Below are 12,315 nucleotides of genomic sequence, written 5' to 3'. Positions count from 1 at the left end.
AATGAAAAGGCAAGAAATACTACACAAATGAAGGAACAAACTAGAAACACAGAAGTCCAAACATATGAAGAGGAAATAGGCAAACTACCTGACAAAGAATTCAGAATAATGACGGTAAAGATGATCAAAAACCTTGAAAACAAAATGGAGAAAATGCAAGAATCAATTAACAAAGACCTAGAAGAATTAAAGAATAAACAGACAAACAACACAATTACTGGAATTAAAAATACTCTAGAAGGAATCAGTAGCAGAATATCTGAAGCAGAAGAACAAATCAGTGAGATGGAAGATAAAATGGTGGAAATAACTTCTGAAGAGCAGAATAAAGCAAAAAGAATGAAAAGGGCTTAAGACAGTCTCAGAGACCTCTGGGACAATGTCAAAAGCACCAACATTCGAATTATAGGGGTCCCAGAAGAAGAGAAAAAGAAAGGGTATGAGAAAATTTTTGAAAAGATTATAGTTGAAAATTTCCCCAATATGGTAAAGGAAATAGTCAATCAAGTTCAAGAGGCACAAAGAGTGCCATATAGGATAAACCCAAGGACAAACACGCCAAGACACATACTAACCAAACTAACAAAGACTAAATACAAAGAATATTGGAAGAAGCAAGAAAGAAGCAACAAGTAACATACAAGGGAAACCCATATGCTTAACAGCTGATCTTTCAGCAGAAACTCTGCAGGCCAGAAGGGAATGGCAGGATATATTTAAAGTACTGAAAGGGAAATATTTACAACCAAGATTAAGGTACCTGGCAAGGATCTCAGTCAAAATTGATCAAAAATAAAAAAGCTTTTCAGAAAGGCAAAAGTTAAGAGAATTCAGTACCACCAAACCAGCTTTACAACAAATGCTAAAGGGACTTACATAGTCAAGAAATACAAGAAAAGGAAAAAGATCTGCAAAATCAACCGCAAACAATTAAGAAAATGGCAATAGGAACATATATATCAGTAATTACTTTAAATGGATTAAATGCTCCAATCAAAAGACAAACTGGCTGAATGGATACAAAAACAAGACCCATATATATGCTGTCTACAAGATACCCACTTCAGACCTAAAGACACATATAGACTGAAAGTGAGAGGATGGAAAAATATATTCCATGCAAATGGGAAGCAAAAGAAAGCTGGAGTGAAAGTGAAGTCGTTCAGTCGTGTCAGACTCTTTGTGATCCCATGGACTGTAGCCTACCAGGCTCCTCAGTCCATGGAATTTTCCAGGCAAAAGTACTGGAGTGGGTTGCCATTTCCTTCTCCAGGGGATCTTTCCAACCCAGGGATCGAACCCGGGTCTCCTGCACTGCAGGCAGATGCTTTATCGTCTGAGCCAGCAAGGAAGCCCAAGTAGCAATCCTCATATCAGACAAAACAGACCTTAAAGTAAAGAAGATTACAAGAGATGAAGATGGACACTACTAATGATCAACAGATCAATCCAAGAGAAAGACATAACAATTGTAAATATCTACACACCCAACATAGGAGCACCTCAGTACATAAGACAAACACTGACAGACATAAAAGGAGAAATTGACAGTAACACAATCATAGTAGGAGACTTTAACACCCCGCTTACACCAATGAACAGATCATCAAAACAGAAAATTAATAAGGAAACACAAGTCTTAAATGATGCATTAGATGAGATGGATCTCATTGATACCTTCAGAACATTCCATCCAAATGCAGAATACATGTTCTTCTCAAGTGCACATGGAACATTCTCTAGTACAGACCACATCTTGGGTCACAAATCAAACCTCAGTAATTTTAAGAAAATTGCAATCGTATCAAGTATCTTCTCTGACCACAACGCTATGAGACTGGATATCAATTACAAGAAAAAAAACTGTAAGAAATATAAACACATGGATATTAAATGGTACGTTTTCTAAATAACCAACAGGTTATTGATGAAATCAAAAAGGAAATCAAAATATTTCTAGAATCAAATGACAATGAAAACACGACAACTCAAAACCTATGGGATGCAACAAAAGCAGCTCTGAGAGGGAAGTTTATAGCAATACAATCCTACCTCAAGAAACAAGAAAAACATCAAACAGACAATGTAACTTTACACATAAAACTGGAAAAGAGAAGAACAAAAAAAAAAAAATTAGAAGGAAAGAAATCATAAAGATTCAAGCAGAAATAAATGAAAAAAAATGAAAGAAACAATAGCAAAGATTAATAAAACTAAAAGCTGGTTCTTTGAGAAGATAAAACTGACAAATCTTTAGCCAGACTCATCAAGAAAAAAAGAACCAAATCAACAAAATCAGAAATGAAAAAGGAGAGGTTACAACAAACACTGCAGGAATACAAAGGATTTTAAGAGACCATTATGTACAACTATATGGCAATAAAATGGATAACCTGGAAGAAATGGACAGATTCTTAGAAAAGTTCAATTTTCCAAGAATGGACCAGGAAAAAATAGAAATTATGAACAACCCAATTACAAGCACTGAAATTAAAGTTGTGATCAAAAACCTACCAAAAAAAACAAAAGCCCAGGATTAGATGGCTTCACAGGAGAATTCTATCAAACATGTAGAAATGACCCAATGCCTATCCTCCTGAAACTCTTTCAAAAAGTTGCAGACAAAAGAACATAGCCAAACTCATTCTACGTGGCCACAGTTACCCTGATCCCAAAACCAGACAAAGACAATACAAAAACCTACAGGCCAATATCACTGATGAACACAGATGTAAAACTCCTCAACAAAATTTTAGCAAACAGAATTCAGCAACACATCAAAAAGCTCATACACCATGATCAAGTTGGGTTTATTCCAGGGATGCAAGGATTCTTTGATATACACTAATCAATCAATGTGATATAGCATATTAACAAATTAAAGATAAAAATCATATGACAATTAAAGGAGATGGAGAAAAAGCCTTTGATGAAATTCAGCACCCATTTATGATTAAAACTCTTCAAAAGTGGGCATAGAAGTAACCTACCTCAACATAGTAAAGGGCATATATGGTAAGTCTACAGCAAACATTATTGTCAATGGTGAAAAATTGAAAGCATCCCCCTAAGATCAGGAACAAGAAAAGGTGTCCACTTGCATCACTATTATTCAACATAGTTCTGGAAGTCCTAGCTACAGCAATCAGAGAAGAAAAAGAAATAAAAGGAATCTAGATCAGAAAAGTAAAGCTCTCACTGTGCAGATGACATGATACTGTGCATAGAAAATCCTAAAGAGAGTATCAGAAAATTACTAGAGCTAATCAGTGAATTTAGCAAAGTTGCAGGATACAAAATTCACAGAAATCACTTGCATTTGTATATACTAACAATGAAAAATCAGAAAGAGAAAGTAAGGAATCAATCTCATTCACCACTGCAACAAAAAGAATTAATTATCTAGGAAGAAACTTATCTAAGGAGACAAATGGAGAAGGCAATGGCACCCCACTCCAGTACTCTTGCCTGGAAAATCTCATGGATGGAGGAGCCTGGTGCGCTTCAGTCCATGGGGTCGCTAAGAGTTGGACACGACTGAGCGACTTCACTTTCACTTTTCACTTTCATGTACTGGAGAAGGAAATGGCAACCCACTCCAGTGTTCTTGCCTGGAGAATCCCAGGGACGGTAGAGCCTGGTAGGCTGCCTAGTCCAGTCCATGGGGTCGCATAGAGTTGGACACGACTGATGCAACTAAGCAAAGGAGACAAAAGAACTGTACACTGAAAATTATAAGACACTGATGAAAGAAATCAGAGATGACAAAAACAGACATACCCATGTTCCTGGGTAGGAAGAATCAATATTGTGAAAATGACTATACTACCAAATGCAATCTATAGATTCAATGTGATCCCTACCAAATTACCAATGACATTTTCCACATAACTAGAACAAAAAATTTCACAATTCATATGGAAACACAAAAGACCCTGAATAGCCAAAGGAGTCTTGAGAAAGAAGAATGGAGCTGGAGGAATCAACCTGCCTGCCTTCAGATTATACTACAAAGCTACAGTCAACAAGACAGTATGGTACTGGCACAAAAACAGAAATATAGACCAATGGGACAAGAAAGAAAGCCCAGAAATAAACCCATGCACCTATGGGTGCCTTATTTTTGACAGAGGAGGCAAGAATATACAATGGGGCAAAGACAGCCTCTTCAATAAACGGTGCTGGGAAGACTGGACAACTACATGTAAAAGAATGAAATTAGAACACTTCCTAACACCACACACAAAGATAAACTCAAAATGGATTAAAGACCTAAATGTAAGACCAGAAACTATAAAACTCTCAGAGGAAAACATAGGCAGAACACTCAATGACATAAATCAAAGCTAGATCCTCTATGACCCACCTCCTAGAGTAATGGAAATAAAAACACAAGTAAACAAACGGGACCTGATTAAACTTAAAAGCTTTTGCACAGCAAAGGAAACTATAAGCAAGGTGAAAAGACAACCCTCAGAATTGGAGAAAATAATAGCAAAAGAAGCAACTGACAAAGGATTAATTTCTAAAATATACAAGCAGCTCATACAACTCAATAGCAGAAAAACAAACACCCAATCAAAAAGTGGGAAAAAGACCTAAACAGACATTTCTCCAAAGAAGACATACAGATAGCTAACAAACACTTGAAATGATGCTCAATACTGCTCATTATTAGAAATATGCAAATCAAAACTACAATGGAGATATCACCTCACCCCAGTCAGAATGGCCATCATCAAAAAGCCTACAAACAATAAATGCTGAAGAGGGTATGGAGAAAAGGGAATGCTCTTGCACTGTTGATGGGAATGTAAGTTGATACAGCCACTATGGAAGACAGTATGGAGATTCCTTAAAAAACTAGGACTAAAACCACCAAATAACCCAGCAATCCCACTCCTAGGCATACACCCTGAGGAAACCATGGTTGAAAAAGACACATGTATCACATTATTCAACGCAGCACTATTTAGAATAGCTAGAACATGGAAGCAACCTAGATGCCCACTGACAGATGAATGGATAAAGAAGTTGTGGTGCATACACACAATGGAATATTACTCAGCCATAGAAAGGAACACATTTGCATCCGTTCTGATGAGGTGGATGAACCTAGAACCTATTATATAGAGTAAAACAAGTCAGAAAGAGAAAGATAAACATCGTATTCTAACGCACATATATGAAATCTAGAAAAATAGTACCAAAGGATTTATTTACAGGGCAGCAACGGCGAAACAGATATAGAGGATAGAGTTACGGACATGGGGAGAAGGAGTAACATGGAAACTTACATTACCATGTGTAAAATAGATAGCCAACAGGAATTTGCTGTATGGCTCAGGAAACTCAAAAAGGAGCTCTGTATCAACCTAGAGGGGTGGGATGAGGAGGGAGACAGGAGGGAGGTTCAAAGGGAGGGGATATATGTATACTTATGGCTGATTCATGTTGAGGTTTGACAGAAAACAACAAAATTCTGTAAAGCAATTATCCTTCAATTAAAAAATTAATTAATTTTAAAAAATAGGAATAAAAAGAAAAAAAGAAAGATGCCTCCTGGCAGAACAGACTGTACATGGAGTGAGGGCCCTCTATAATTGCTGGAGGGCTGGAGGAGGGGACTTTGGAGTGTTCGATTAAGGGCAAGTTGGGGCACTGGTCCTCTAGGGGAGCCACTACCTGGGCCTGGAGGGGACTCGGAGGCCACCAGTGGAACTGCTATATTAAAACATGCACTGTCAGTGCATCAGAAAAATAAGGAGTAATGCATCTATGTATAGTGGACATGTGATAAACCAAAACTAACATGTTAGCAGTGGGAGGATCTGGATGGTGTCTATATGGATATTCACTCTATAACACTTTCAACTCTTATGTATCCTTGAAAGGGCTCATAATTGAACAAAATTAAATAAACGAACAAAATAACAGACTTGTACACCTGTCTATAGCTGCTACTACTCTAACTGGCCCTTTAGATGGCTGCAGGGTGACTGGACACTGGAAGAACGAGTCTGGCCCCTGCACAGGCACATCTGCCGTGGCCATGAAGCTGGGGCTGTGGGAGATCAACTTTCTTACCTGTCTTCACCGCATCTGCCATCAGCAATGTCCCAAGCAGCAGGAACATGGCCCCCACCTCGCCCCTCCTTGCTATCTTTTCTGCAATTCTTGCAAGTGTGCTTTAATTTGAAGAAAATTAGTCTGACTCCTTAATTCAAAGAAATCTGAGAATCGCGGTTCTTAGCTTCCTAGTGTCTGCAGTTTAGGGATACACAGAAGGAAATCATACGGAGTGAAGTTAAGTGGGACAGAGAAAGACAGTTATATATCACTTACATGTGTAATGTAAAAAAAGTCACAAATGAACTTATACACAAAACAGAAATAGAGTCACAGATGTAGGAAACAAATGTATGATTACCTGAGGGGAAAGGGGAAGGAGGGATACACTGGGAGATTAGCACTGACATATACACACTCCTTTATATAAAACGGATAACTGATAAGGACCTGCTGTATAGCACAGAGACGTCTACCTGATACTCTGTAATGACCTATGGGGAAAAGAATCCAACTATACTTCACTAAAAATTTAAAAAACTAAAATATATACTTTAAAAAATAAGATTGTGGCATCTGGTCTTATCATTTCACAGCAAACAGATGGGGAAAATATGGAAACAATGTCAGATTTCATTTTCGTGAGCTCCAAAATTACTGTGGACAATGACTGCAGCCACGAAATTAAAAGATGCTTGCTCTTTGCAAGAAATGCAATGACAAACCTAGACAGCGTATTAAAAGCAGAAACATCACTTTGCCAACAAAGGTCCATCTAGTTAAAAGCTATGGTTTTTCCAGTAGTCATGCATGGTTGTGAGAGTTAAACCATAAAAGAAGGCTGAGCACTGAAGAACTGATGCTTTCAGAGTCCCTTGGACAGCAAGGTGATCAAACCAGTCAATCCTAAAGGAAATCAACCCTGAATATTCATGAGAAGGACTGAGGCTCAAGCTGAAACTCCAATACTTTGGCCATCTGATGTGAAGAGCCAACTCATTGGGAAAGACCTTGATGCTGGGAAAGACTGAAGGCAGAAGGAGGAGGAGGTGACAGAGGATGAGATGGCTGGATAGCATCACCAACTCAATGGACATGAGTTTGAGCAAACTCCGGGAGATAGTGAAGGACGGGGAAGCCTGGTGTGCTGCAGTCCGTGGGGATGCAAAGAGTCAGACAAGACTAAGCGAGTGAACAACAACAACCATGAAACCCACTGCATGTATCCAGTCAATGAACGTGAAGGTGAAGTTGCTCAGTCGTGTCCGACTCTTTGCGACCCCATGAACTGTAGCCTACCAGGCTCCTCGGTCCATGGGATTTTCCAGGCCAGAGTACTGGAGTGGGTTGCCCTCTCCTTCTCCAGGGGATCTTCCCGACCCAGGGACTGAACCCAGGTCTCCCACATTGTAGGCAGACACTTTACTGTCTGAACTAAAATGAGGATCACCCCACTCCAGTACTCTTGCCTGGAAAATCCCATGGGTGGAGGAGCCTGGTAGGCTGCAGTCCATGGGGTTGCTAACTTACCTTTCACTTTTCACTTTCATGAATTGGAGAAGGAAATGGCAACCCACTTCAGTGTTCTTGCCTGGAGAATCCCAGGGACGGCGGAGCCTGGTGGGCTGCCATCTATGGGGTCACACAGAGTCGGACACGACTGAAGCGACTTAGCAGCAACAGCAGCATGACACAGTTTAAAAATATTTGTCACAATGTCTCAAAGTTTCTAATAGCTTGGAGGAGTATGGAAATTCTTGAAACAGGGTTCTTCAAAAAAAAAGTAGTAAGTTTCCAAAATCATAAGTCTGCCTAAGGAGTCAAAAACAAACAATCAAACCACACACACCACCACCAGCACTCCTTAAGTATGCTGACTAACAGATCCACCCTCTGTTACATTATTATAACTCTACCCAGCTTCGCTTAATGTAACACTGCTGGCTCCTTTTCACTTCTGAACATTATTACGTCACAACCATAAATAACCGGTGTAACCAGGTAAAGGAGTTCAAGATATAATCGAGACTGGTATCTGGGAAGATACCTGCCAGTGAATCCAGTCTGTAGGTGAATGGACTCTAAAGATTGCACAATATTAGGAAGATGAGATTAAAAGCCTGTGTTCTGAATACACCCAGAGAAGGACAATGAGCAGCTTCCATAAATGCTCTTCTGTCAAGATTGTATGAGGAGAGGAGGAGAGGCTATTAGGGAAATGTGTGGCATTAAGGGTGCTAGGACAAGGTGAAATGGGAAAGGGAAATCTTATTCTCTACTTAATCAATATCCTCCTTTATCCAGTTCATTAATGTCTGACTCACTGGCACACCAAATCTATTTCCACTTTGGCCTTCCCTCCTCCTCTTCAGTTGCCCTGAACGTCCACCTACTTCCACTAGACACAGACTAAACTGCTCTTATGTCCTAAATGAATATTGGCTACTTTGAAATTCTCCCCACAAATACGGACAGCCACTTAATTACAGCTATTGTACTCAGTGTAACTGGCAATGACAAACAGTCTAAACGGACCAGTTTAGAATCTCTATGTTGTCATGCTAATCTTATTTACTTATTTCCTTGAGGTCGTGCTGCTGCTGCTAAGTCGCTTCAGTCGTGTCCAACTCTGTGCAACCCCATAGACGGCAGCCCACCAGGCTCTACTATCCCTGGGATTCTCCAGGCAAGAACACTGGAGTGGGTTGCCATTTCCTTCTCCAATGCATGAAAGTGAAAAGTGAAAGTGAAAAGTGAAAGTGAAGTTGCTCAGTCGTGTCCGACTCTTAGTGACCCAATGGACTGCAGCCTACCAGGCTCCTCCACCCATGGGATTTTCCAGGCAAGAGTACTGGAGTGGGTTGCCATTGCCTTCTGTATGAGGTCACGTGTCCACCTGAATTGTAAACCTTTAAAAGATAAAAGGATAGCACCAGGTACAAATAGGTAACCTGAAAATACAATGATGCCACTGAAAGAACCTTTTCATAACTCATGATTAAAAGGAGTTAGAAACCAACCAGGAAAATACATCAATTCAATATGCAAAATGTGAGTCCTTCTGATATTCAAAAGATAGATCAAATTCAAACAGCTTAGAAAACTTTTGTCAAAATGAGATAAAATGGCAACTTAATCAAGAAACTTGAAGAATACTTCAACTCTAGAAGAATTTTAAAAGTTAAGCCCCAGTCATTTCAGAACCTTTCAGTACAGTTATTGGGATTCATAGGTCAGAGGGCTGGAGAAGCGGAGCTGCATGCAAAGGATCACGAAAAGCATTTAGGTTCTTTATCTCCCAACCAGCCGAGTATCACCAAAGCTGCCTCAGCACAAGGATGAGTTTTCATCATACTTCCTAAAGCTCTAATTCTTCATTTTAGAAATTATGCACCATGTCAATTACCACTGTGGGTTAACAGTCTCAATTGAAGCTGTATCCCTCACTTGGCCTTCTATTCTACAAAATGCACAAAACACAGGATTTCAGATAGAAGACCGTCCTATCTCTAAAAAATTTACCTAAATCTACCAGTTCCTAAGTTTTAACAGCAAGGCCCTGGCATCTGTAACTGGCAACTTCTACACTGAGTAAGTCAGTCATCATGAAACATAAGAATACGGAGTTAAAGTAGGCTGTGGGCATGTGGAAATCTTAATAACATCTGAAAAGAAAAAATATTAATTCTATAGTATGCTTTTTTTTAATTTGGCTGCGTCGAGTCTTGGAGTGGCACGCGGGTATAGTATGCTTTTCAACCGCCAAACTCTTTAGAGTTGACATCTATCTGATGTGCGGAATCCTGTGTAAAAGTCTTACCTGTTTGGCTTTCAAGTTCTTCCCAGCAGAATTCTCACTTGCACTTCCGTCCATCCCTCTCAGAACACTGATGAAGTCCTTCTTGGAAACCGAGGATATCAGCTTAGCTCGTTTTCTAATAGAGCCTCCAGCTTCTTTAACCTTTTCATCTACATTCTTTTGATGCTTTTGAACGGCATTAAATAACTGCACCACACCCCTATGGAACACAAATGACCAGGATAATGTCATTAAATAACAATTACACTAGAACACAAACTCTTGAGGACAAGCGCAATCTATTTTCACTGCTCAGAAAAGAGGCAATCATCTAATATGCACTCAAGTGAAAAGCACGGAATAAATCTGAAAGGTGAACGTACATTTCAATGAAACTGAATATAAGTATCTGACTAGAGAATACATGTGAGTTGGTCTGTGGTTTTTCTCAGCTTCAATCTTTGTAAATCAACTTCTGAACTGATACTTCTCAAAATCTAATCACATAATGGCTGAAGACTTTAAGTGTCAATGGGATAAGCACAGGCTTTACAGTTAGCTATCTGATTATCTGAGGCTAGAAAGATCTCCTGGATCTTGATTTTACCTGTAAATGGCAAAAATAATACTCAAGAAGCTTAGAAAGTATTCAGCTACCTTATCTGCAGGTTTTATGATATAAAACTAATTTTTTTAAAAGTTTATCTGGAGTACTTTGTTCTGAAGTTAAACTCATTGAAATTCTGAACATTAAGACTTGTAGTGTCCATTATAGTAGTCACAGGCTACAGGTAACAGGTGAACACATGACATACGGCCAGAACAATGTTGCAGTGTGCTCCAAGTTTAAACTGCACACTAGATTTTAAAGATAGTTAGCATGAGAAAAAAAAATTTTAATTTCATTAATACTTGTTTTGTATTTATTACATGTTGAAATAATTTGAATATATTGAGTTAAAATTTATCATTGACTTTCATTTCATTTTTACTTTTATCAAGGAGGCGCTCAGAAAATTTTAAGTTGCACATGTGGCTCACACTGGATTTCTAGTCGATTTCTACTGGCCAGCACTGCTTTATGCCATCGACACCCCTTCCAGCTCTAAACTCCTCTCATCTCTTCATGTTCCTGCTATAATCATCATCAGTGCAGGCAATCCGCCACAGGTGCTGAGCATCCCTGCACGTTCTTGCTGGGTTCTGAAGAGCACAACGCCTGCTCTTTACCAGCCCGTTTCTCAGGGCTGTGTCTGCGGTGTGCAACCTTGAGAGATGAGGTAATGTCTCCCCCCAGACAAAGAGCAGGCTTGTTACCGTTCCCCATAAAAGCAACGGATCCCCAGATACAGAGTTCCTCTCCTGTAACACAAACCACCGCACGCACAGGCATCTGTCGAGGGCACCTGTGCCGCCCCCAGGGACACAGGGAACCGGTGGGAATGTGAAGCTCTGGCTATGGCTTCAGCTGTGAGTAACAGTCCTTTGTCTCTGACCTACAAGTCCTCTGCCAGAATCCAAGAAACCTTACCAACCTAGCTTATTTGTTTATAAGATGGGTAAAATTCCATACGCTTCACAGCAGGGCTGGGACCACGGTGCCGAGAGGGAGATGCCCAGGGTATAAAATATAAGGGGCACTTACTCTCTGGCACCAATCCTGTACTCTTCTCAGCTCTGCGTGGGTATTAATTCATTTAATTCTCAGAGAAATCCTATAGCATAGGTATAACGTTCTCACTTGTTTCCACGGATAAATAAACTGAGACAGAAGGAAATTAAGTAACTGCCCAGGGACACCCAGCTAGTAAGTCAGTGCTGGGATCAGTTAGCAGTCTTGCTCTGCTCTCACTCCCTCACCCATCCGGCCTCACTGGCTCACCATCCAATACCCAGATGGATTGCTGTAGGCAGCTAGGAAGTTAAAAGGGATTTCACTGAATGTAACTGTTGTATGCTTTAAATGGTAATCCAACTGCTACCTCCTTCATGGACCCGTCCTCAACTCCATACACAGTCTCCCATCAGATGTTCCCAACACACAGGACACACCTTTACTCCCAAAGAGACCAGAAACCCGCTCCCCCCCCCCAGATAAGTGGGCAAGGACCATGCAGCAGCCTCCAGATTCTATTCATCTGTGGGCACAGATGGCCATCAACTAAATGTTGGTGTCACTATTAAAAAAAAAAAATGCTGAGTGAAAGGACAGCATGAAGCTGCGATAATGTGTAATCTGTTAGTCATAAGTATAGTGCAAGATAACAAAAACAATCGCCTCGTGCCATAAATTTAGATAAGCATCCTAAGAGAAACGCAGGTAGAGGTCTGATGATAATGTTCTCGTGACCATAAAACACAAGATGATCCAAAACAGGTTCACACCAAATACACACTTAGCCCATTAGACTCTTGCCTCATGAGGCCGCCAAAATCTGTGGCTGAAT

General features: G+C 40.0%; 1 protein-coding gene across 1 annotated transcript in view; it reads right to left on the bottom strand.

Moving 5' to 3' along the window:
• The window catches only part of RRP15 (ribosomal RNA processing 15 homolog), a 52,215-nt gene that overhangs the window by 24,351 nt on the left and 15,549 nt on the right, over positions 1 to 12,315 (bottom strand). The window contains exon 4 of the mRNA XM_012187050.5: positions 9,890 to 10,088. Coding sequence (XP_012042440.3) covers positions 9,890 to 10,088 — 199 coding nt within the window. The remainder of the gene's footprint in view (positions 1 to 9,889; positions 10,089 to 12,315) is intronic.

Source organism: Ovis aries, chromosome 12, assembly GCF_016772045.2.
Source record: "Ovis aries strain OAR_USU_Benz2616 breed Rambouillet chromosome 12, ARS-UI_Ramb_v3.0, whole genome shotgun sequence".
Lineage (NCBI taxonomy): Eukaryota > Metazoa > Chordata > Mammalia > Artiodactyla > Bovidae > Ovis > Ovis aries.
The sequence above is the reverse complement of the archived record's forward strand: the minus strand, read 5'-3'. Positions and strand labels throughout refer to the sequence as shown.